Source organism: Nannobrachium achirus (genome assembly GCF_963921795.1).
Source record: "Nannobrachium achirus genome assembly, chromosome: 13".
NCBI lineage: Eukaryota > Metazoa > Chordata > Actinopteri > Myctophiformes > Myctophidae > Nannobrachium > Nannobrachium achirus.
In genome coordinates this window covers 19,716,362-19,741,158 of record NC_137833.1, presented here as the reverse complement: position 1 = coordinate 19,741,158, position 24,797 = coordinate 19,716,362, and the positions used below count along the sequence as shown (strand labels likewise).

General features: G+C 40.7%; 2 protein-coding genes across 2 annotated transcripts in view; both read right to left on the bottom strand.

Annotated features, from left to right (window-relative positions):
• Nucleotides 1-888: 888 nt before the first annotated feature.
• Nucleotides 889-10,604, bottom strand: pdlim1 (PDZ and LIM domain 1 (elfin)). The gene is made up of 7 exons (XM_080740310.1): nucleotides 10,397-10,604; nucleotides 8,374-8,525; nucleotides 7,597-7,681; nucleotides 6,270-6,469; nucleotides 5,473-5,615; nucleotides 4,567-4,684; nucleotides 889-1,864 (listed from the first exon to the last, which is right to left on the bottom strand). The coding sequence occupies exons 1-7, from the start codon at nucleotides 10,487-10,489 to the stop codon at nucleotides 1,678-1,680; spliced, it is 978 nt and encodes a 325-aa protein (XP_080596436.1). The 5' UTR covers nucleotides 10,490-10,604; the 3' UTR covers nucleotides 889-1,677.
• Nucleotides 10,605-14,564: 3,960 nt separating this feature from the next.
• The window catches only part of LOC308296951 (sorbin and SH3 domain-containing protein 1-like), a 74,085-nt gene continuing 63,852 nt past the window's right edge, over nucleotides 14,565-24,797 (bottom strand). Inside the window, 2 exon segments of the mRNA XM_080740309.1 lie at nucleotides 14,565-19,243; nucleotides 21,892-21,998. Of these exon segments, the coding sequence (XP_080596435.1) occupies nucleotides 19,176-19,243; nucleotides 21,892-21,998 (175 nt within the window). The 3' untranslated portion in view covers nucleotides 14,565-19,175.

Sequence of the window (24,797 nt, the reverse complement as noted above, 5' to 3'; positions counted from 1 at the left end):
ACTGCGCTTAACCAAAGCTGGAGAGCCGCTTGGTGTCTCTCCTGCCACCGCAGTCCACAAACCTGGCACCGCAACTGGCAACGCATCAGACGACTCCACTGGACACCTTTGTCGAAAACAACGGACTCACGGTGAAGGAAAAGTCACTTCACCGAAGCAAGGCAAATCAAAGTGTGGACAGAGAGGGAGACGCAGGACGACGGCAAACGACAGAGAACGCCACAGGATGCATAATCTCAACTCTGCCCTTGATGCCCTGAGAGGTATCCTCCCGGCTTTGCCTGACGACGCAAAAATGACCAAAATCGAAACGTTGCGCTTTGCGCACAACTACATTTGGGCACTGACCGAGTCTTTACGCATGGCTGACCAACGTGGATACATTTCAGAATATTTTCCACCGCCGTTTGGCAGCCCAACCGCCGCAACCGGTGTGTTTTCTGACGAACTAGTGATGGGGGCAGCATCACCACCGGCCTCTTATTATGGTACCTTGAACGACCCATCCCTTGCATCAGCATCACATCTGGTAACGAAATTACTTATAAGGCGCTTATGACTTATGAGATCAATGTGCCTTCAACATTTTGCAAATGTTTAAATGCCAGTAGGCTACTTGACAGCACTTGAACATAGTTAGGACTTAGATTGGTCGTGATTTTATTTGAATTATTTTGTTAAATGAAGTATTAAATAACTTCCTAGTCTGACAATAGGCTATTAGTGTTTGTTCAGTCTCTCCATCCAGCTCTTTAGGAAACAGAAACAAATTATCAGTTCGGGATGCCAATTGTATCCAATCAGGAGGGAGAAAAGTAATGGCACAAAGACACATAAATCTGATTGGCAACCCGGTGCAACCAATAATGTGTGAAGACAAGGTTTAAGATAAAAAATATTTATTTATTCAGCAAAATTCAGTTTGATTTCTAACCTGTTTTGAGGAATAGGATTCGCCTTATTTGTTTAGCATATGAAAAAAAAAATTACTGTCATGAATTGAATATCATGCACTTTACCCTTTCTTGCATGTCACAAAATAACATAATCATAATATAAAGCAACATTAGAGTACAGTGGCTGCATCTTCAGATAGAACAATACGTCGCTGTCGGGTGGAACCCTCATGTGTCCGAAACCGTTCCTTTATTTATATTTTTAAACAATGAAAATAGCCGGAACTATTTTCACTACTTTTGTGCGACACTCTTGTATGATGAAGTAGGGAATTCATTTATGAAAAAAAATAAAACATAAAAAGCTGAAATGTGGAGATACAAGGTTTCTGCTTGACAGCAATGATTTGAGATTTGTTGGGGGAAACAAAGGTCTTGGTGTACAAATGAGAGCATGTATTACTACTTCATCATAGTGTTCATGAGTCTCCTTTTGTACTAATGTGCAAATAGCCAAAAATTTACAAATTTAAAAGTGGCTACATCAATGCAAAATACAAGTTCATAGTTCCGCTGAAGTACACAGTAAAATCCTCTGTTTATTTATCCATTTGTAACTCTGAGCATGTCCATTTGGTTACATTGTGTGTACACTATCAAAGTTTAATGAACACTGAGGATTTGACAGCATAGGTTGAGCAAATGCAATGAAAGTCTTGGATTATGAGGTGTATATCCTAATAGCGATGAGCAGTTCAAAAGCCATTCAGAGCAAAGAGCTCTACTTGGGAAAGACGGTGACCACATCGTAGCCCTCGGGTGGAGTCACTCGCTCGCGTGCATGCTTCTCACAATATATCTGGTCCTCCACAAAGAAATGTCCCTTCTGTTTTAGGTTGACCTCGCAGTCTGTGCAGGTGTAGCATTCAGGGTGACGGAACTTGTCTCGCAACTTGACGATCATCCCCCTGTTTGACAAATAGATCACATCACTGTTCATTCACAGTTTTACATTTCAAAGTTGACCAAGTTAATCATTACTATGAGTGTAAAACTAGTCCCTTAAAAAAGGAGATCTTTATTTTTTATGCTCTCAGAATTAAACTGGACGAAGGATGTAGTTTTTCGCAGACCCTAACTTATTGACTGTGTTAGAATGTTGTGATTGTTGCAGATAAGATCCATGTTTAGGAAGTTTCAACCTAAATCCCATTGTTCTGATGTGATGGATCAATAATATAGCATGGCAAAATATACCCCGACTTCTGTGTATCCTTCAAAATACTGACGTCGCCATTGATCATAGTCTGTGTGCTTGATGACATGGAACAATGCATTTGAGGCAAAGATTTACTGGAGGAATACACATATAGTATAGGGTATTATTTTGCCACACTATATTGTTGAACTTGCATCAGAACAATGGGATTCAGATTAATAAGCAACAGTTTCCCTTTAATAGAGGCTATAGAATAGGCTATACCGTATAACTTCTGTCAATCATGTCACTGTTCCGTCAATCACTCTGTAGTCTACAGTGTCATCATGCAGCAAGAAAATAAAGTTGTCTCCACAGTGCAGACTTTTTATTTGATTCTTTCCAAAATGTCAAAACCACTGCATCTAAATAAGTCAGTAGACCTTTATAGGAATTAAAATACGACTGATAAATAATGAAATAAGATTACAGTAATTAAAATGTTGACAGAGGAATGAATCCATCTAAAGCACTGGTTCTCGAACCTTTTAGCTCGTGACCCAAAAGAGAAATTAGATGTTTTCCCGGGACCCAACTAGTGAAAACAATGTCTATTTTCACTACTTCTTAAACATTTGTTTTATAATCTTTTGAATTTCTTAAGGTTCAAATCATTGCATTTTAATTATTCATGAAAATCTTTTGAATGTTTTTTTTTGTTTTTTTTTATGTTTAGAAATAATAACAAAATGTAGGAAACAAAAAATTAGGGGACCTATAAACAATGAGACTGCGACCCAGTGCTTGGGAAACAGTGATCTAAAGTATGGACAAAATATTAGACATTATGGTCATTATGGTTAAATTAATACTACTACTACTAATAATAATAATCCATAATTCCAAGTTCTATAAAGGGCATAAAGACACTGTTGTTTCTCTGCTTCTTCCTCCAGGGAGGCCAATACTGATATGCCTTGTGTAAGCATAATAGACAAGCCTTTGTGAGACAACGTTCTTTCAAAGTCACGCATTAGTCTAGTCAAAACACCCTAAAGACATCTCTAAGTCTTAACACCTCCTAAACAAAGAGTTAACAACCCCTCAATTACATACTTATGGCAGGCATGCAGTCAGCCTGCCAACATCAGCCAATTACTCTGTCAGAAACTTTATCCTGCACCGTTCCTTGAAAGAATAAAATCAACCACAAGGTGGAGACAAATCCCAAAAGGAAACCACACACTTTTTTTGGTTTGGAAACCACAAACCTTCTAGGATCTTCTGTGTTCTGTATTACATGTTTTGTCACCAAAACCAACATTGACACCAGTCAGTCACCACTTCTGAACCTTTTGAAGATGAGTGAAATGCTGATGCTGACCTACAGCAGGGGTTTTCAAACTTTATCACAGACCCCCAAATGGACTTTCATTATGCCATGGACCGGGTGGACCCCCATTTCAAATGAGTGTCCTATATGAAAATATATTTTAGATATTAGATATTGAAACATATTAGCAGAAGAGTCACAGATTTTCTTGTATATTATATTTTCAATTGGCTTATGAATTGTGGTTAATTTGTCTGGGGAGCTGCGGAAGCCCCTACAAGGAACCATGCTTGGGGGCCCTGGAACCCATTTTGAACTAGAAGCAGTGCTCTTCCGAGCACAGGTCTCCACCAGGCCACACAAATCGGCCTGTTATAGCGCCACCATGAGGCTGATTTAAAAAATGTGGGGCAGAGGTTCTGAATTAGCATCCAGGGAGTGTGTGTGCTCAGTTTGGCAGCGATCGGGCCAACGGCGCCGGAGATTAGCTGGTAACAACCAGGCCACACAAATCGGCCTGTTATAGCGCCACCATGAGGCTGATTTGAAAAATGTGGGGCAGAGGTTCTAGATTGGCATCCAGGGAGTGTGTGTGCTCAGTTTGGCAGCGATCGGGCCAACGGCGACTGAGATTAGCTGCACACAAACTGCGAGGACACACGGACACACGGACACACGGACACACGGACGGACGCACGGACGGACGGACGGAGGGGAAAACATACTCTCCCTCAGCCTTCGGCTGGTGGAGACAATAACACTGATCTACAGAGTGCTGTCAGTTATAGACCAATGACTTTTCCACAGTGATTCCCAAACACTGGGTTGGGACCCATTTGTGGGGTGCAGACAGTAATTGAATTAATACATAAAAGAAAAATCAAGAAAATTCCATAAATTGGAAAACAAATGTTTAAGAAGTAATGAAAATAGCCGATCTACAAGCTCCCAACGCGGCACGAAACGACGCATTGTGAGCTTGTAGATCTTCTGTTTTCATACGTTTTCACTAGCCGGGGCAAACGTCTAATCTCTCTTTTGGGTCTCGACCTGAAAAGTTTGGGAACCGCTGCTCTAGATACACAGTAGATAACCAGTAAAAACAATAATAATATACACACACACTGAGAGATACTTACACAATCCCTGATCCACATTTGTCACATATGGGTAATTTATCTGCATTTCCCACTGATGCTCCAACTTTTGATGTGGGTGCCCTGACGCTCCTGAACCCTGATGGCTTCTCAGGGTCTCCTACAAAAATGAGACATACAAGCACAGACACACACATTCTTAGCTCAATATTTTCTTGCCTACAACCTTTTATGTTCTACTACGCATTACATAGACATGCTGCGTGTAATATACCCCCACACTTTCTCATTAAAATAAATCTGTTACCAACAGTACACAAACAGAGTCAGACATCAAACAGAGGAAATATAATCTTAATCTTAACCACTTGAACCCTAGCGACCCTATTCTGGGCATGTCATAACAGGCTGAACATTAGGCGAAAATATGCCTTTTGAAAAATACCAGGTAAGCCTTTATTGACAATGACAGTGGAGAGAGACAGGAAATGTGGAGAAAGTAGGGGGATGAAATCCAGCAAATGGTCCAGTCAGCCAGGAATCGAACCAGGGGCAAAGCATTTGCACCCATGAGGTATGCGCCAAGCGCCCTAACCAATCCCGATATCAGGTCGCCCCAGTTCGGCAAATCTTTGAATATGTATATTTTTAAACCGAACATTTGTAACTCAAAAGTCTCTTTCTCAGGGTCCCTGGAACAACACATTTTGAGATGCGCGTCCATGGTCAAATACATATACAATTCTGGGGGGTCCTTGACATGAAAAGGTTGACTGATACAGAAACATACATCTTCAGAAAACCATTAGGATTTAGAAGACATTTGTAGGTATTTTTCAGGTCTTAAAGGGTTTAAGTGGTTAAAATGACTGGGAGCTGTGTATCCACGGGTCCCTGAGCTCATTCTCGGAGAATGTGTATGTGATGAATGATATCTGGGATTCCCACCTGTCTCAAGAATCTCCTGGAGTACTTTGAAGGAGGCCGACTGTCGAGGAGGCTCGTCAGACTCCTGGTTCTCCTGCAGCATTTTGTACACCTCGGAATCCGCTGCGACCGGTGGCCGTTTACCTGGCTTTGATGGATCTGGTCTACGGAACAAGAGGGGATACGCAGTAAGAATCCTGTGTGTTAATTTAACTCATAACACCTTCAGCAAACAACACAAGATATTGCTGTACGTTTTTGACTATGGAGCTGCTCAACAGTACGTACCTAACTATCAGACCACACTTAGCGGTAACCAGCCTAATCTCTTAATTAAAACGAACATACTAGATAAATAAAATGCTGTGTTTATTAAAAATCGAGTTAGTCTAAGACAGGGGTCTTCAACAGGGGGTCTGGGACCTCTAGGGGGTCCTCAGAGTTACTACAGGGGGTCCTCCAAATCTTCCAACTTGAACCCTAGTGTCCATATTCTGAGAACTTGTGAGCTTGTAGATCGGCTATTTTCGGCAAATAGGTTTGGTGTAGAGGGTAAAAAGAGCAGTCTAAGTACAGAGTGAAAGGTCAAGTTTATTAAGTATTGATGGTTCAAGTGGTTAAATATCAGAAAACACATTGTCATGAATCCAAAATACACTGTCTGATGATCGTGCTGTCAAACAATGAAACTATATGGAATCTATGAAAAGGTTGTTTTCATCTCTCTCTCTCAACTAAGGGGTCATTGGACTGAAAACATTCAAGAGAAAGCTCCATGTATTTCCTGGTTGAGAAAAAGGTGTGGGGGTCCAACTTACAAGTTGCTGGGTTCAGTAGCAGCAGCAGCAGCAGCATCAGCAGCGGTTTTAACATCATCCACAGCCGAGTTGAAGTTTTTAATGTTCTCCGAGGAGTAGAGTCCAGCAGGATTGTTGTACTGATTGGTCACCACTGTGGACCCAAAGGCAGCGAATGGCAGAGCACTCCGGTTGTGAGCAGAACCTATCTGTTTCACCTCCTGTCAATTGCACATTAAAATTGCGTTATAGCTTTTGGCATGTCAAGAAAGACAAGAGACTTGCAAAACATGCACACTCACAGGAAGTTAATGCAAGTTATGCAACGGTACAGACAGAAGCTTTCAGACAAAGACAGCCAATGAACTTGGGACTTAAATACTCAGTGTTTAGAGGATAAATGGTGCATGTCAACTGAAACTAAACAACTTCTGCTCTGTGTTAATTGTGGATGCACAAAGCATTGCAGCTTGTGGTCTTTAGAAAAGGAAATCTGGAACACCTAAAACTATATACATATGGTTCTTTGTCTGAAAACATCAACTCTAGCCTCAATTTAAATACATACAACCAAAGTTGTGGATGATACAATGTATGACTATGGTTTCAGCATTGAACTTAAAGCTATACAAACGACGTAATATGGACGTCAAAGACACAAGAGTCATGCGCCTGGCATTTCATCAAAGTGAACACACAAATACCTCCAAACCTAGCTCATGCTTCACAGTCGGAACACGGAAATGCCACCAAATATAGCTCATGCTTCAAGCATCCAACATTTGTATTTTAGAATAACCCAGTCTCCTCGCTGTAGCTTCCTCGCGGAAGCTACAGTAGACGTGTTTTGTTTACCAAAAAGTAAGTAACACAGTACAGCATGAACAGTGAAAGGACATCCAGGTAGGTAGCAAAGGAAACAGACGTGCTTGAAACTGTCATACAGTATGTGTTGTGTGAGCAAAACGCACTACAATGGTGAGCTGTGAAAGCCACACAGAATTGGACACACCACACATTTCCTACATGAATTCATGAAACTTTGGCCTCTATTTTCCACTCAGCGGAGCAGGAACTGAGTCTTGCGTCAGAGCTTGGCTGATAAAGTACCGTCTCCTAGGAACTCGCCTGTTGGGAAGTAAACAATGACTTCATCGTCGGTACAGTAGTAGTAAAAAAAAAACAAGCCTTTGTTGGCTTTGTGGGAACGTGCAGGCCTCCAGAAACGGCATGGCTACCTGGGCACATGCCACATGACTTCCATGTTGACTCTCTAGATGACAGAGCTCAAGTAATTTTTAAAGACTAATGCTTTACGACATCTTTCATGTTGAGTCAGAAGACACACCTGTGGCTCTGTTGCAAGATTCATCTTGTACGGATTTGTCTTCCCTTCCTCGGATGAAAGCGGCGACCACAGTTTAGTCTCCGATCTGAAAGAAATGAAGAAAGCACACAGAATGCTTCAAGATGTGTAATGGATATGCTATCATCTTGGAAAAGCATATGACTGTGCTATAAATCACATTCGATACTTTCTGAGTTAATGGGGAGACATAAATTAGTCCTGATTTACCGTTTTGCTGAGATTTAAATTCAATGTGGTTGAAATTATTCTGTCACTGCGCAACTATTTTGGAGCAACTGTGCTCTCAAATGTTGGTAACATCAAATGCATTTGAAACCAGGGCCTCATTTTGATACCCTTATGAGGCCCTGTTTTTGAATGCAACATAGTTCTTCTTTGTAAGTGTCTATTTTGGTCGAAGAGCTTCTCACTAATTTCATCCCTCAGTAGACTGTACTTTCTCCTCCTAATTTCATGAACAACAAAGCCCAAAACCAAACAAACTAAAACATTCTGCTTACTTACACACTTCACTTATATGTATTCAAAATGCTTGAGATCACGCAATAGCATTACAGACAGTGTGCCATACACATCTGTAATTGGAAAGTAAAGTTAAACCAAGGACAGTCTCGCCTTCCCAAAAACATGAACGAACAAAACCACATCACTCCCTCAAACAGCTGTACCGTAGCGGTGCTGTCTCATATGACTCACTCCTCTTCAGGCCTGAGGGCACGCAGATCATCAGACAGGCACACGCCAACACCATCCTACCTGTCTATAGAGAGGACCATTTCCTCTAAGCACCCCTTGATCTTGTTCTGTGCTTGCAGGTGTGTCATGCTGCCGGTAGACTCTCCATCAATAGCCAGGATGGCGTCTCCGATGCACAGGTCGGCCTCTGCAGCTTTGCTGCCCGGGGAGACCTAGAGGATGCAATAATATAGCACAGAGGTCTTCAATGTTTTCAGGCCAAGGACCCCTTAGCAGAGGGAGAGGGATGAAGCAGGGACCCCCACAACCTTTTCATAGATTCCATATATTTTAATTGTTTGACAGCACAATCATCAGTGTATTTATTTCAGTGTTTTCGGATATTTAACCACTTGAAAGTCTTTCCCAAATTTCACATTTCACTCTGTACTCAGTCTGCTCTTTTTCCCCTCTACACCAAAGCTCTTTGCCGAAAATAGCCGATCTACAAGCTTGGGCGTTGTGATCTGCTATTTTTGGCTAAAGTTCTCTGAATATGGACTCAGGTGGTTAATATAAAAAGAGAAAAAGATTCTATCACTCAAAGATTTGGAGGACCCCCTGTAGTAACTCTGAGGACCCCCTAGGGTTCCCGGACCCCCTGTTGAAGACCCCTGATATAGCATGTAATAATAGCCATCAGCATCAGTGAAAGGTATGCCAACGGAAATTACATCTGGAAACACGGTCTCCCTACGACAGATGACAGGTAGTCATTAGTCTACCGTATACGTTTTCACTTTCTTGAGTTATTATGACCTTTAAGGTCATATAGCCATGGTTGGGTTTATTTGTACTGGAGAACATGGGCATGCCAAACTTTCTTTAGGTATTTGTTTTGCTTTAGAGATTGAGAGTGAGATCGGACAGCGTAGACTGGGTCTGGGACAGGAATTCAATGGCAGAGAAAGAGAGAGAGAGAGACATAACAGGGGTTGGAAATTGAACCTGCGACCTGGGTGGGTCCTCACACCCACTTGGGGTATATGGTCTGTGGCTGAGCCACCAGGTACCCTGGGGGCATGCAGAACTGCCAACACTTGTAGAGAGAGGTGAGTGTTTTGAGTCAGGGGCATGGGCTGAGACCTGTCTCAAGAGACACAATCTATGATAAAAAGCTTGGAGCTATACGAGGCTCCAGAATGGTGCTGGAATCCCTAATCACTTTTCCATGGGTGGAGTAGACTGGGGTGACCACTGAAAAAACATTTACAACTAGGAACTATAGGAAGCAGACGGGGAGGAATGACAAAGTACAAAGCGTTTTAGTGCTGTCTATCTTCAACCATTATCTAACTGCTTACCATGCAGAACTGTATTAAACTGTAAAACTTGTAAAAGCTGTACATTGTAGTTTGTACACCACAAGATGAAATTCTTTAATATGTGGTGCTAAAAAACCCAAAACGGATAGCCTACTTCAAAAACACAACATCCATCCAAAGCTGTACAGTTAGCACTCACAGGACAGGGACAGTGCCTTGGCTGTGTTTTTATTTGGCCAAACAGAACATAAAGATGTACAGTACACACCTTAACAGTATATGGATTATTCAAGTAAGAAAACTTGAGATAATCCTGCCTTTGAACAGGATACATCAATGCCTATGGAGAACTGGGAATAATGTTGTTGTCCAAAACTTTATCAGCCATTAAACAGATAGATAGATAGATAGATAGATAGATAGATAGATAGATAGATAGATAGATAGATAGATAGATAGATAGATAGATAGATAGATAGATAGATAGATAGATAGATAGATAGATAGATAGACAGACAGACAGACAGACAGACAGACAGACAGACAGACAGACAGACAGATCAAAAACTATATAGTAAAATATCTTCATGTCAGCAGCATTTTTTTCCACGGTGGAAGGTAGAGGTACTGAGGTAGTGAAAGTTTGTGAAGTGCAGCAGTGAAAGTTTATGAAGTGAGAAAAGGGAAACTGGCATAATGTAACGCACACAGAAGCGGCAGGCAGCGCTAAACAACCGATTTTTTTACAAAGAAACCACGTAACATTGAACAACACTTACCCGCGAGATAGTTAGTGGTTGCTCGAAGTCCTTTCCACCGACCAGGCGGAACCCCCAAGGTCCAGGACCCCGCAGTACTACTCGGAGAGGCATGCTATTGTAGCTACCAAACAATCTGGATATTTCTAGAGATCAATCTCAGGTATGCGTGTTGTGTGGAGATCAGTTCCTACGACTTCCTAGCAGACAGAGAGATGTGTGAGTGTGACATGAATGAGATGGTCGCAGCACTGTGTGCTTTGCAACGCAGGGGGAGGGAGGTGGGGCGGTTCCTAGAGTTTAGAAAAGTTGGACTTGGGCGAATGGGGTTTTTGCTGATAAGCAGTGGTGGAAAAAGTAATCACATATTTCGTACTTTACAATGTAGAAATACTCTATTACAAGTAAAAGTCCAGAATTCAAAATGTACTTGAGTGAAAGTAGGCCTACCAAAGTATTGGCTCAAAATGTACTTAAAGTACCAAAAGTTAAAGTACTCATTGTGCAGATTTGCAGACTGCAGAATGTGCCATTTCTGTAAAAAATATATTTTTTGAAAATAGCAGATCCACAAGCTCACAATACTTTGGCTATTTTCAAATGGCCGAAATGTATACCTATATGTAAATGTAAATGTATAAGTTGTTAATGTATGTTTTGTAATAATAATAATAATAATAATAATAATAATAAGTAAACTAGTAAATAAAAGTTATCAAAAATAAATGTAGTGGAGTAAATGTAGGTAGGCCTACAATATTTGCCTCTGAGATGTAGTGGAGTAGAAGTAAAAGTAGGCTACTGGAAATCGGAAATACTCAAGTGCAAATACCTCAAAATTGTACAAGTACAGGCCTACTTGAGTAAATGTAATGTAATGTAATGTTACTTTCCAACACTGCTGATAAGAGCGGCCGCCAGACAGTGTTTGTTTTAACTTTTAAGGGATTGCCCCCCCTGCCATTACGTCACCGTATCATATGCAAGCTTACCATTTATGGTAGAGCCAAATCCTCCCAGGATGTGGACTGTGGAATGTGCCGCTCCCAAAAAGAATTCCTGCCCTGTGCTGCCTGCCACAGGAGGAGCGCTGGTGAAAGCAGTGGAGAAAACGGGAGGGTGGGGGGCACTCGAAAATAGCAGATCTACAAGCTCATGAGGCTTCGCGGACGTGACGCGCCGTGAGCTTGTAGATCGGCTGTTTTCGGCGCGCGACTCCGTCCTACCTACAACATACCAGTAAGACTCCCTAATCGGGAGATAAGCACAAACAATATGTCAAAATCGTCTAGGAAGGATGGTGTGAGTCATGCTGGCAGTATGACATCACACCGTACACAAATGACCCTTATGTAAGACCGGCATTATCTACCGACAGATTAGTAACAAGATGTCAAAATCGTTGAAGGTTGAATCTCCAGATATGGAGATAACCAACACATCCCTCCATATATGGAGATAACCGACGAATCTCACTAAGTCTGACCTCACAAGTCCCATATTTGGACACGAACAACATATAACTCCATATATAGAGACATATATGATACTACTCATTGCGACTTTTATGCCCAATTGCCCATATATGGAGATATCATCAGCCATGCCCTTTTATGCCCATATATGGAGATATCATCTGTCTGTCACTTCTATGTCCAAATATGGAGTTCTGTGTCAGCCATTCCCACATATTTCAAATTAGTGACATACTACAAGGGGACAAATACTCATATTTGTTGATTATTTTGGTTTCTATGGTTACCAGATAAAGATATTTCACTTTGCACAATTTGTTGATTTTTAGTTGCTATGGTTACTTGATAAAGGCCTTTCACTCGTTTGTTGATATTTTGCCACACATGATCTCCAAATTTGGGCATGGTGCACAGTCACAGTGACATCATAGCTAGTGACATCACCAGCAGCGAAGCTAGCAGTGTGATTGCGGAGATATGAGCAGGGCAAAGGTGTGACGTGTGACGTGTGACCGACCGACCGACCGACCGACGGACGGACGGACGGCCGGTGGAGGTTTTCATAGTAAACTGCTCCCTGACGGTCGCAATAAACCATGCAGGCTTTACAACAGTCAGTCAGCATGTCTGAATTTTGTTTTGATACTGAAATAAATAAATGTGTGTGAACTCACTGTGAATGTGTATACATGGGAAGGCAAACAAAAAACAAAACTGTTGGCTCAAAATAACTTTCAGAGACTTGCAAAAGACTTTGTTACATGAGCTACTGTACACTACAACTTGTCATCATGTTTACACTGTATACAGTGTAGGCTATCTGGATATATACAGTATAGGCTACTTCTAGACTAGAGGACATTGGGGTCACTCTAGGACAGGTGACACTTTCATAAATTCAAACCAAGCAAGCAGCATTTACCTACTTTTCACAGATTTTTCACACCAGGAGGCAAAAGAGGAATAAACAAGGCTCGAAACCTAACTCAGACACGTTCTCTCTCGCCTTGTCTTCAGCAATGTACCATTCATCATCACAATAGGCCCCCCGGGCTCTGTGCTCCAAAAACAGGTTTACAAGATAAAATAATGCCCAAGGCTGGGACTGAGTCACTATAGGGCCCAAGGTGAAGGGGCCTTCATTATCTTATACTTTAGCTATTGAAAAATAGCAGATATACAAGTTCACAGCGCGACACAGATTGCCTCGCTGCGAGCTTGTAGATCTGCTACTTTTGAAAAGTCGTGAAAATGTGTGCAAATCTTTGAATATGTATTTTTTAAGCGAACATTTGTAATTCTGCTCCTGGGGGTACCTGGAACTAAATATTTTGAGATGGGGGTCCGTGGCCAAATGCATATCATTTTGGGGGTCCTTCACATGAAAAGGTTTGAGCACCACTGACATAGAAACATAGGTTTTTTAAAAAACAAGACAGACATTAATAGAATCGGGTCAAAAATATTCAAAGACTTGCACACATTTTCATGATTTTTCAAAAATAGCAGATCTACAAGCTTGTGAGCTTGTATAGGCCTATCTGCTATTTTTCAATAGTTAAAGTCATTAAATAATGCGTAATAATGTGTTCCCAATCTAAATGGGTTAGAACATTCATGGGGGGCCCACAGTGAATCCTTGTACCCAGGGCACAGAATTTGGTGCGACACCCCTGCCTGTGGCTATGACTCTTCTTGGCCTATTTAGTTAAACAGTAACCACCATGAATTTCATTGTACCGTTACATGTGGAATGAAGGGCGGATCTTTGTGAAACTAATGCAATAGTTCTCTCCAGTGGACTGGCTTCATGTCAAGGACCCCCAAAGTGATAGGCCTACATGTATTATACTGTGTGGCAGTGCGCCCATAAGACATTTTTTCTTAGATTTAGTGCAGAACAACTGTAGTGAGGGGAAATTCTGAACAGTTAAACATAAGCTCATTGGGTCAACTTCTTGCTTGGAAAATAATATAGCAGGGAGTCTGGGACAACAGGGGGTCCGGGACCCCTAGGGGGTCCTCAGTTACTACAGGGGGTCCTCCAAATCGTTGTGTCTTTTTCTCCTTCTTTATATTAGCCACTTGAACCCTAGCGTCCATATTCTGAGAACTTTAGGTAAAAATAGCAGCTTGTAGATCGTCTATTTTCGGCAAAGAGGTTTGGTGTAGAGGGTAAAAAGAGCAGATTAAGTACAGAGTGAAAGGTCAAGTTTATTAAGTATTGACGGACGGTTCAAGTGGTTAAATATCAGAAAACACAAATTGACATGATTCCAAAATACACTGATGATTGTGCTGTCAAACGATGAAACTAAATGGAATCTATGAAAAGGTTGTGGAGGTCCTTGCTTCATCTCTCTCTCAACTAAGGGGTCCCCGGCCTGAAAACGTTGAAGACCCCTGTAATATAGTGAAATGAAATGGGCAGTCGGGACCCCCTGGAACCCCGCTGGGGCTACCCGGAATAGATATCCTCTCGGAGCATTGCTGGAATAGTGCAAAATCACGTCGGTTCAAATAGATAGGATACTAATGTGCCAGTTGACTCTGAAACATACACATACTATTGATGTCTAATAACTGACAACAGATCCATCCGTATGCTGTTTTATGACATGTGTTAAACCCCCTCCCTCAGAACTATACCCACTGCACCCTTTAGACTAGAAATCAAGACAGTTAACTTCAAATTGTTTATATGGTTTATTAAATATTGCATAATACCGAAATCACAGCAGTGTAGGCCTATAGCATCATCATCATTTTAATATTGTCAATGTAACAGCACTGCAAATTGAAGCAAACAAACCAGAACCTGTTGCAGGTTGTGCATCTCTGCAAAACGAAACAACACATTCTTATGATTATTAATCATTTATTCGAAGCATTGTGTCACACTTTAGATACTTGCACAGTAACTGACAAGTTCTTTAGTAAATGGTTCTCCCAATCACATAGACTAGGACTATGGGAAAACAATCATAATATTAAATATGTCATGGATACATTTCAGTGATAAACAAACAAACAAACAAACAAAAAAGTAAATTAAAATGAGGCACAATTTTGCATCTGACATAAGGCATTACGTTTCTCACAGGTGGCAGTGTAATATAGTGTATCATCACATCACACTCCCTGTGCTCAATAACTCTTCACTCTGTGCTTTGCCAAAATCCTTCAGGTAAATAAACTGGTGCAACTGATAGAGAGCTCATTTTGACTTTTCCATCACTTGCAATCTGTTTCTTTATTTTACATATGTACAATCCTTATTGTGCCATGCTGCTCAAAGGTTTGCATGTTCATTCAAGATCAAAGTTAGATATAATATTTTACATATTATGTATACACTCCCTCCCCAACATTCAGAAATTCATACATTCACACATCCGGTGATGTTTTAGGCCTCACGTTGTCCTATCAACTTTCTACAGTGATTTCTTAAGCCTGATTTATACTTGGTTGTGTGCCGGTGTCTCACATGGAAAATAAGCAAGCTCACAACACGTTGCTTACAGCACGTTGCTTACAACACGTTGCTCACAACACGTTGCTCACAACACGTTGCTTACAAGGCACAAAACCAAAAGCTAAAATCAGGCATTAAGGTTTTGGGTGTAACAAAAAGAGTGAGTCTATCATAAAGTCTATCTGAGATGGAGTACACCTCTCTGCAAATTGCAAGTGGATCTTTAGACTACCTTTGTTCTAATCTAGAAAATAAAAAGAGTAAAAAAGGTATAAGTACAAGCACTACTGATGATAGCCTACAGTTCATACAGAGTCTGCCATCGGAAGCCATGTTTACAAAAGTGGTACAGCTTTTTGTTTATGTCTATGGGAGTATTGATTTCATTTACAGAGATGAAAAAGCATCACACCTCTGTTGTGTAACAAAAATACCCGACATTGACATATCAGTCAAACCCAAAGAGAAATGTTTATATCTTCTAAAGATCTAGCTCTCCAGCCAAATGAGAGAGAGAAATACAGAACTGTCATATAGAAGATTAATAACTTGTGTGTGTTGCTCCCACTTACAGTTTTCAACCATATTCCAATCAGGTTAATATTTCCCATTCGCATTGCAGATATACAAATGTGTTATAAGATCTACTGAATGTTAGCTTGAATATATTAATTTTGAATAAATCATGTTACACGTTTTGTATCATATGGCAGTCTTTAAATTAAATGACTCTGTATGGTTATAGTTTGAATATAGGCTGACGATCTGTGCGACAAGTTTCAAGCATCTGTTCACTATGGTATGGATTGGGTAACTGATTTGTCCAAACAGTCCTGGGTCATGTAGTTTTTACAAACTACAGAAATTGACTTACTGTAGCATTTAATTTAATAATAATACAATTTTAAGCTACACCACAGTCAATGTTTACCCATCAGGACAATTCAGAAAGTGACAGGTAAGCTGTCACTCTCAAAAAGTCGATGTGGTTGTTATTGTCATATATTGTGACCCCCCTCCACCCTCATACATCTGTTACTCCACGCAGGATAAAATGAATGCTAAAGAATCTCTTGACATGTACTATGTGACCCTGTTCTGCTTGGGATTGATTGCATTCTGATTGAGCACAACACAGTGGATGATAACGACGATGAGGAATTTGATAAGAACAAAGGGACGAGAGCTCCCGTGACTAAAGGTATCACCTTCCAATCTGCATTTTGTAGAGGATCTATTCCACCATATGGTGCCTGTTATGGGATCTGATGATGCTTGAGATGGGAGCTCTGTTCTCAAAGGAAGACTGCTCTGGCGCTTCGATACGAGAGTTCAAAACAATCTTCCCTGAGGGACCTGTTGCAGGCCAAAGGACCAAACTATTAAACTTATTTGCTAGGCTTACGGCACAAATACTGAGGCAATGGTTGATGCTGTTTCATGCTCTGAATTGATCTGTTGATATCTAGCCTTTTATATGCATGCTGTACTGATGGTGTCTTATAATACCGTATGAGTTCATTCTAATAACTGTATAACCTAAGTTGTACACAATACATATGAAAATATTTAGCCATAATCAGTTAGGCCTCTGAAACGGTTTCTGTACACATTTACATGGCTGGAACATACAATGTTGAGAGGAAGCGCATGGTTAAAATGTCAATGTGCCCTTAAAAATCAGTATGATTATACACTAAACAGCCTGGTCGGCTTTCGCTTAAAAGACACAACTGTTTTTGTTTCATGATTGATTAATCTACAATTATCTTGCAAAGGGGAATCTCCCAAAATGTCCAAACAGGAAGTTAAGTGCTACCACGCCTGTCCTGTGGTTATGCTGGAGCCAGGCTAGCCTAGGCAGCTGTCTACCATCAGCTACCTTAGAGACATCAACCGTGACCACACAGCTTATATTACCTCTAGTTTTAAGGACGAGGTATGACATTTTAACATGTGAGATATACATGTTAGCTTAAACATGACATTTATGACAATGTTTTTTTTTTCTTTTCCTTTTTAATTAGGCTACAAAATATGTGTTTGTCTGCCTTCAGAGGTATTTACTTTGTTTTCCGGCAAGTAACGCTTAATTTATACTCTTTTGCCCGATGGTGTTGCGTGCCGAACATGGCCAATATACAAGCTCACACTGAGCTTATAGATCGGCTATTTACGGTGCACAACACAGTTGTACAACAAAGTATAATTCAAGCTTAATACAGTGAGCGTGTCTCAATTTAGTGTTTTGTGATACTGACAGAAATAAAACACAAAGATAAATGTGTATATACATTTCAACCTTCAAGGATTTCTGTCATACACTAGAATTATTGCAAAGGTTTTAAAACGAAAGCAATACTGAACTGGCAGCCGAAGCTTTTGGACAGCATCAAATAATGAACGCTCTCATAAGGAATGAGCCAATACTGACAATAGAGTTCTTCAAAAATGCATAAACGGTTAAATACTTTTCAATGTATTGTGAATTTTCACATGATAAGGCACCCCCCCCCCCCCAAAAAAAAAGAAAAAACAAAAAAAAACAACAACTAAAAACTAAAACAGAGCTCAAAATATTTTTTTTACTTCAGAGACTTGCAAAACAAGTCTTAATGTACATACAGTACATTTACTTCTGGAGGACACTCTTGGGGCTACTTTTTCAAATTCAGGGAGTATGACATGTTGGACTGCATGTACATACGTACGTTACATGGTACTGTATGTATGTCCATCGAAACATTACAACTCATTGTTGGGTATCCTTTGGAAGAAAAAAGTATCCGTCCTCTTAAGTGGCTTATCATACTGTACATTAAATGTAGTTCTGTCTGCATATGTAGCTGATAGTGAAACACACCCCTGGTCCTTGAAGGTAGCTGATGACAAAGCGCTGCCATCCCACATCACATGACATAAACACACTGGCTATTTTCAGACTGGCAGCACAAAATCCGATTTCTTGGCCTGTCTAGACTGGAATCAGATTGTTTTTAATCAAGTCTGAACTGCAAAAAAACAAACAAAAAAAAAAACACATGGAAACTGATTTTTACAAATCAGATTTGAACCAGGTGGTTTGAAATGTCATTCAAATCAGATATGTCTCAGTTAGGACACTCTTTTTATATCGGATGATGCTGTCACTTGCCGAAAATAGCCGATCTACAAGCTCAGAACGTGTCACGAATGATGATAAATCTGCTATTTTTGGCATGTGACACCGTTATACGACAGAGTATAAATTAGGCATAACTCAAGACTATGTCATTATCACAGCAACCAATGCAGACGAGCCTACGCAAATCTGATCTGATTGCTTGCAAATGACAGTGCGGACAATCAGTCCTAAAGATCATAGTTGAGAAACCGGAATCAGGTTTGCCTGCAGTCTGAACAAAGCCTCATGAGTACCCAAAATCCAGCTCAGGTTAGAAGATCCACTCTTTAATCCATATTTTTGCTTAGCTGCTGCTCCCCGCACCGTTACGTGCTACGTAAACACTTGTGTACAAAGTAAATGACACTGACAAAAATTAGGCTATAATACTAGTATGTACAATGGTGGTGAGCGACATTTTCGAAGAGTGACTTTGACTTAGAAATGACACTTGTGGTCAAGGTATACACCATACTGAGGTTTGGGCAGTGAGTCAACAGCTGTTCTCTGTCTTCGCCTCATGCACTTTGAAACATACCTCACACCAAATCGATCACCTACCCAGACAAATGGATTCACCTGGCTAAATGACTACGCTAACCAACAGCCATGCGCAATAGTAATGACTTCCCACACTCCACATCCACCCCGAGTGTTAGAACCACGATTACAAATCTTTACAGTTCTTTACAAGTTCACCTCCTTCACGTAGTTTCCTGGGAACGTCCCGAACTGTTTTGTCCTCTTTGAGGTACCTAGAGACAAAAAGGAAAGGGTAAGATGTAAGATTGTTGTCCTTACAGAATAATACACAAAAAAACACTTTTTGCTATTACACATTTGGTGTTGTGGTTAAAATGCTCGCCTGTGAGGTCACACATGCAGGGGTCATCAATATGTCTGTACACGGACAGAGGTGTCCATGGCAAAGACGTGGCCTTGTCCGTGTCAAATGTTAGATTTACCTAGCCTCGCACAGCTAAACAATCCACCCATGTTAAAACAAGGTGGGGATACTATACTGCGGTTAGTTAGCTGCATTAGTATATAGTCTGGCCAAGCCAGGCTAAGTTCTACCCACCATTATAATGTTTTTATTTTTACCATAAGACCCAATTGCTGAATGTCGAGTCTCCAGGTTTTCTTCAGAATATGTACGACACTGATTTACTATGACACTATGTATAGCACATTAAGAGTCCACTAGGACAGTGGTTCTCAAATGTTTTGTTTGCAAGGACCACCTTAACTCTGAGAGTGTTTTGAACACTCAGAGTTACAGACCTGTTATGGTCATTCAGAGCTAGCTCTTTATGTGCTTCTGGTAATATTCGTGTCCACTCATTTTGTTTGTCGGTGGCAAAAAATTGATTTTGACAAAAATGTTGATGACCCCTGCATACATGTTCCTGCTGACTGAGTTGGAATCCCTCTTAGCCCCATATAGAACCTCACCCGTCGCTGCATACTGTTGTGCTCCGAGATGAGGTCCTATAAAGGTATCCCAGGGCTGGTGTGGAACGCCTCCACGGTGAGGTAGAAAACACTTTTCTTGAAATTGTATCCAAAGAGTAAAGGTAGTTCCATGCTCCCAGACTGTGGTTTCCTATCCCAGGGTACATAAAACATGCACCACGGCATGAAACAACCGCTTAAATCGTTAGTTTTGTAATGTTTTCCCATTCAACCGGAACTGTTGCCAGTACTGTAGTCTTGTGTAGCCAGGGAGCATTTGCAAATCGCGTTAGGCAACAGTCTGGCCACAGTCTGGCCACGCAAGACTACGCCGGGGGCTTTTCTGAATTTAATGAGACTAAATAAGCAATTTAAACCGTTAAACCCAACGCCGTGGTGCATGTTTTATGTACTGTAGGATGGAAAACCTGGGAGCGTGAAACTACCTTTACTTTTTCGATGTGTTTTATACCTCACCGTGGAGGCGTTCCACACCATCCCTGTGATACCTTGGTAGGACCTCATCTCGGAGCACAACAGTATGCAGCGATGGGTGAGGTTCTATATGGGGCTAGAATCCCTCTGAACATTTCCCCCTGTGACCCATCTACACTAATGGTACGTTCCCCCTGTGACCCCTCTACACTAATGGTACGTTCGACTCGACCCTGACATCTCGTAAAAATCTGAGATTTCTGAAATTACCACCAGGAAGTTGCACTCCAATGGCTTAAGAAAGTCATAAATAAATACCACGGTAAACTTGGTCCATGACTCACATGGTGGACAACTGTTAGACAATGTGTTATGATACTCATATCCATAAAAGTTCCATTCCTCTGTGTGTGTAAATGATTATTAATAGTGAGCCTGCAAGTAACAAAAACAAACACAAGCGTTTATGCCTGTGCTTCCACTATTCTCATTTTGCAGTGGGCAACGGGATTGGCCCAGCTTCTATTGTTAAAGTGATATATTAACCCTAGGGGTCATGGACACCCTGTTGAAGACCCCTGCATTAACCTGTTCCCGATGACCATCAGAATGCAAGCAGGTGGTAAATACGACTCGGTCAGGTGACAATTCTCCGTCTTTACGAGGACTTGACGAGGACCAACAGGATGCACCATATATGTCCCTTTCCCACTCTTAAAATAACACTGCTCCTATTTACAACCTTATCTCAACACATTTGTCCTTACTACTGCCTACAGGTGGCTCTGGATGGATAGTTCAAGAATGTTATGCAACAGATGACATCATCTGAAGGGACTTCAAGCAAATGGACACTAGCGTACATCCTTCCTCTTCATGGGATAATGAAGCATTTTAAAATAGTAGTCACGGTTGCTGCATCAATACAAATTGACATGTTCGAAATCCCCCATTACTCTAAAGCTCCCAATGAGTTTGTAGATCTGCTATTCTCACTAATTCTTAAACTTTTTTTTAAAAATAAATATTGTTTGGGAATGGAATGGAAATGATTTGATTTTCAGATTTTCTTAGTGAAATACTAATAATAAGGTTTTATTTTTAAATGTATTGAAATAAGCTACACTATTTGTTTATTTTTAATTGGAAACAAAAAAAGGGAATATTTAGGGAACTCGCGAACCACAAGAATCGGTCCTGACCCACTGTTTGGAAACCTGCTATAGAAAGCATAGGGTGAGGACTGATATGGAGATTAGGTTGGAGGAAGAAAAAAAGAAGTGTTCCTCTAATAAAGAAAAATTACAAAAAGGAGAGCGGATACACCCCCGGCTCTCCTTTTACAAAACCATTTGAACTATATTTAATCTTCCCGGTGTCACCACTAAACATGCACATTGCACCCATGCAAGCCTCCCCTGTCACTCTGAGGAAATCCTATATGGATGGATGTGACACAGTGACTATGACTATATCTCTGAGGAATCCTATCCTTGGGGCCTACAGCACATACCAACAAACCAGCCGTCATCACACTTCTCCATGACGCTGACAAGATCTCCCTCCTGCAGTTCAAGCTCATCCTCGTTCTGTGGCACGTAACTGTACAAGGCCTGAAAACTGGAGCAGAGCAGAGCAGCACACACAGGTTGTTCAGAAACACTTCCACTATCGGGTTTTTGAGACACATGCAGCTGATGCAGGTGAAGTAGGAATGTATGAAATAAACAAAAGACAATGAAATAGAAATGGTTCTGCTATTAAAATGTAGGTCCATATATCAGTGTCATCGGTGCTAAACTATTGTAGCGAGGCTGTGTGTGTGTGTGTGTGTGTGTGTGTGTGTGTGTGTGTGTGTGTGTGTGTGTGTGTGTGTGTGTGTGTGTGTGTGTGTGTCAATAGGTGTAGTGTCAATTTGTCTACCAGAGGGTGCTGTAAATGTGGCTCAACTATGTACACCTGTAGGTTGATCTGTTAAAAATACAACATACTTCTACAATAGATAGCTGTACATAGATGTTTCCTACTATATTAGCACAAATAATGTGACCTAAAATATCTGGCATCTTATTCCTTTGATCATAAGACGATTTGTATTACTGTTATCATTAGATGGTATCCAGTAGATATACTCAAACAATGGCTTCAGAGGTGGTGTGTAAGTGATATTTCTTGTTAAAACAAGTCCTAAATAGCTCTATATTCTAAAAGTAATCCTTGCTAGTGTTATGAGTGTTTGTTCAGTAACAGGTGTCTGTGTCTCCCATCTCTCTAGTAAAGAGAAAATACATTTTCAGGTCAGGATACACATTTTATCGAATCAGGAGAGAGAACTAATAGAGAAAGAGAATACAGGATAAACAAGTGAAAGTGGAAGTGATGGGGAAAAAAAAGAGCAGAAAAAAGTGGACACTACTAAAAAATCAAACCTCGGTTCGAAGTGGAGCGGTGAATTTGAGCAGTTCCAGGTCTATGTTTTTGATTCTATGTGTTCTAAATCTATGAATTCTGTCCTAGATCTATAACACAGTGATGTTGCTAGCCAGGGCCGGACTGGGACCCAAAATCTGACCGGGAATCATATAGACCCACCCAGGCCACATTTGCTCGCCAGGCCACATTTGCTCGAGGGCGTGACGGTGTGCGCGAGCGAAGTTTGTTATTCCATATAGACTGACAGTCACACGACAGCACTCTTAAACTGAGTCACACAATAACACTTTTAAAATGACAGTCACAAAACAACACTATTAAAATGACAGTCACACAACAACACTCAAAACCACCATGACAACAGACCCCACACAGTCCTACATTCCAGTACTTTTCTCTAATCATTCTCTACCCTCATTATAGTGTGTCCTGTCCTATATTCTGTCAAACAATCCATGAATTGAATACCAAGGACCTCCAAAGTAAACATGACTGTAAAAGGACTTATTTGGGGTGTTTTTAGAATGATAACATCCAGACTATCATACCTCAAGTGGCAGTCTCAAAGCTTTTCAGGCTGCCTGCAAGGCTGCAACCTGTGGATGTATTTTTGGCCAGACCAACCAAATATGTTGTGCAGTAAGATTAGCAATTTACATTCTCATTACCAGTAAAAACAAAGGTTAAAACATTAGTTAATTAACTTCTCTATTCATTTTGGTCAGAGGTCATCAATAGTATTTCCCTTGTCACTGGTGTCATGTTACTGAGCCAGGCCAGCTAGCGCAGAGCTCGGCTCTGCTGCCACACAGAGCCACTGTGTGAATTTAATTAACTGAGTTTTTGCACAAGTAAAGCGCAATCAAGCGATGCACTGCACTGGCTGTAGCTGGCCTGAGGCTAGGGGAATTTTATTTTGAAAAAAAAAAAAAAACATTTTTTTTTTTTTTTTTTTTTTGGCGGCGCAGGCCACCGGGAATCGGCCCGGCGTTCCCGACGGCCAATCCGGGCCTGTTGCTAGCTTTTTAATGTAATGAGTCCCGGGACTCAAGAGGGGTCTTTCAGATGGGTCCCAGGGACATTTTATGAGTCACACAAAAAATCAACGAGTCAATGTAATTTTTCATAAAGTGTAGCATTTAACTTGTGTTAACCCTAACCCTTTAATATGTGCAGTATATGCAGACATAGAACAGTGCAAAGTGTATGCAAAATGAAATAGGACCTACATTAATAAAATAAGATAAAATAAAGACCAGTAATTCCCAACTGATACTTTTACTCCACTAAATCTCGGATCCGAACTTTACTCCACTACATTCATTACAAAACTTGATAGTTATTAGTTAGTTTGTAGATTTTGATTTATACAAATCATACATTAACCACTTCAGCTGTAGCCTATATATATTTGGCCATTTAAATAGCTCACATTGTGAGCTTGTAGATTTGCCATTAAAAATATTTGTATACACTTGAAATGGGACATTCACAATGAGTACTTTTACTTTTGGTACTTTAAGTACATTTTGATATCAATACTTTTGTGCTTTTACGCACAAAAGTAAAAAACAAAAAGTTTTTTGTTCTGGTAGCTGCAGAGAAAGGTCCTTGTCCAAATGTCCTCCTGCATGTGGTTGTGTATGAGTGAATAATGAAGATGAGTTGTCGATGCTTGCTTGGTCCCAGTGTGTTTGTTGACTTTAAGATAACACTGTGTCGTTACTGAGGAACGTCAACAATGTTGCCAGGTTTGCTCATTATAAGTGACTTTGGTCTTCTTTTCCTGTAAAGTCTCTAGTTGCGAATTGCTTTTATTTGGGCTTGTTTCTGAAGTATAGTTGCTTATGTGGCTTGCTTTCAACATGCTTTTAGAAAATAGCGAATGTAATATAGGTCAAGTGGTGAAACCTTTGGGCTAGGGTGACCATATTTTCAGCCACTCAAACCGGGACGCAAAACACTGTTGCCTAAAACTGGGACCCT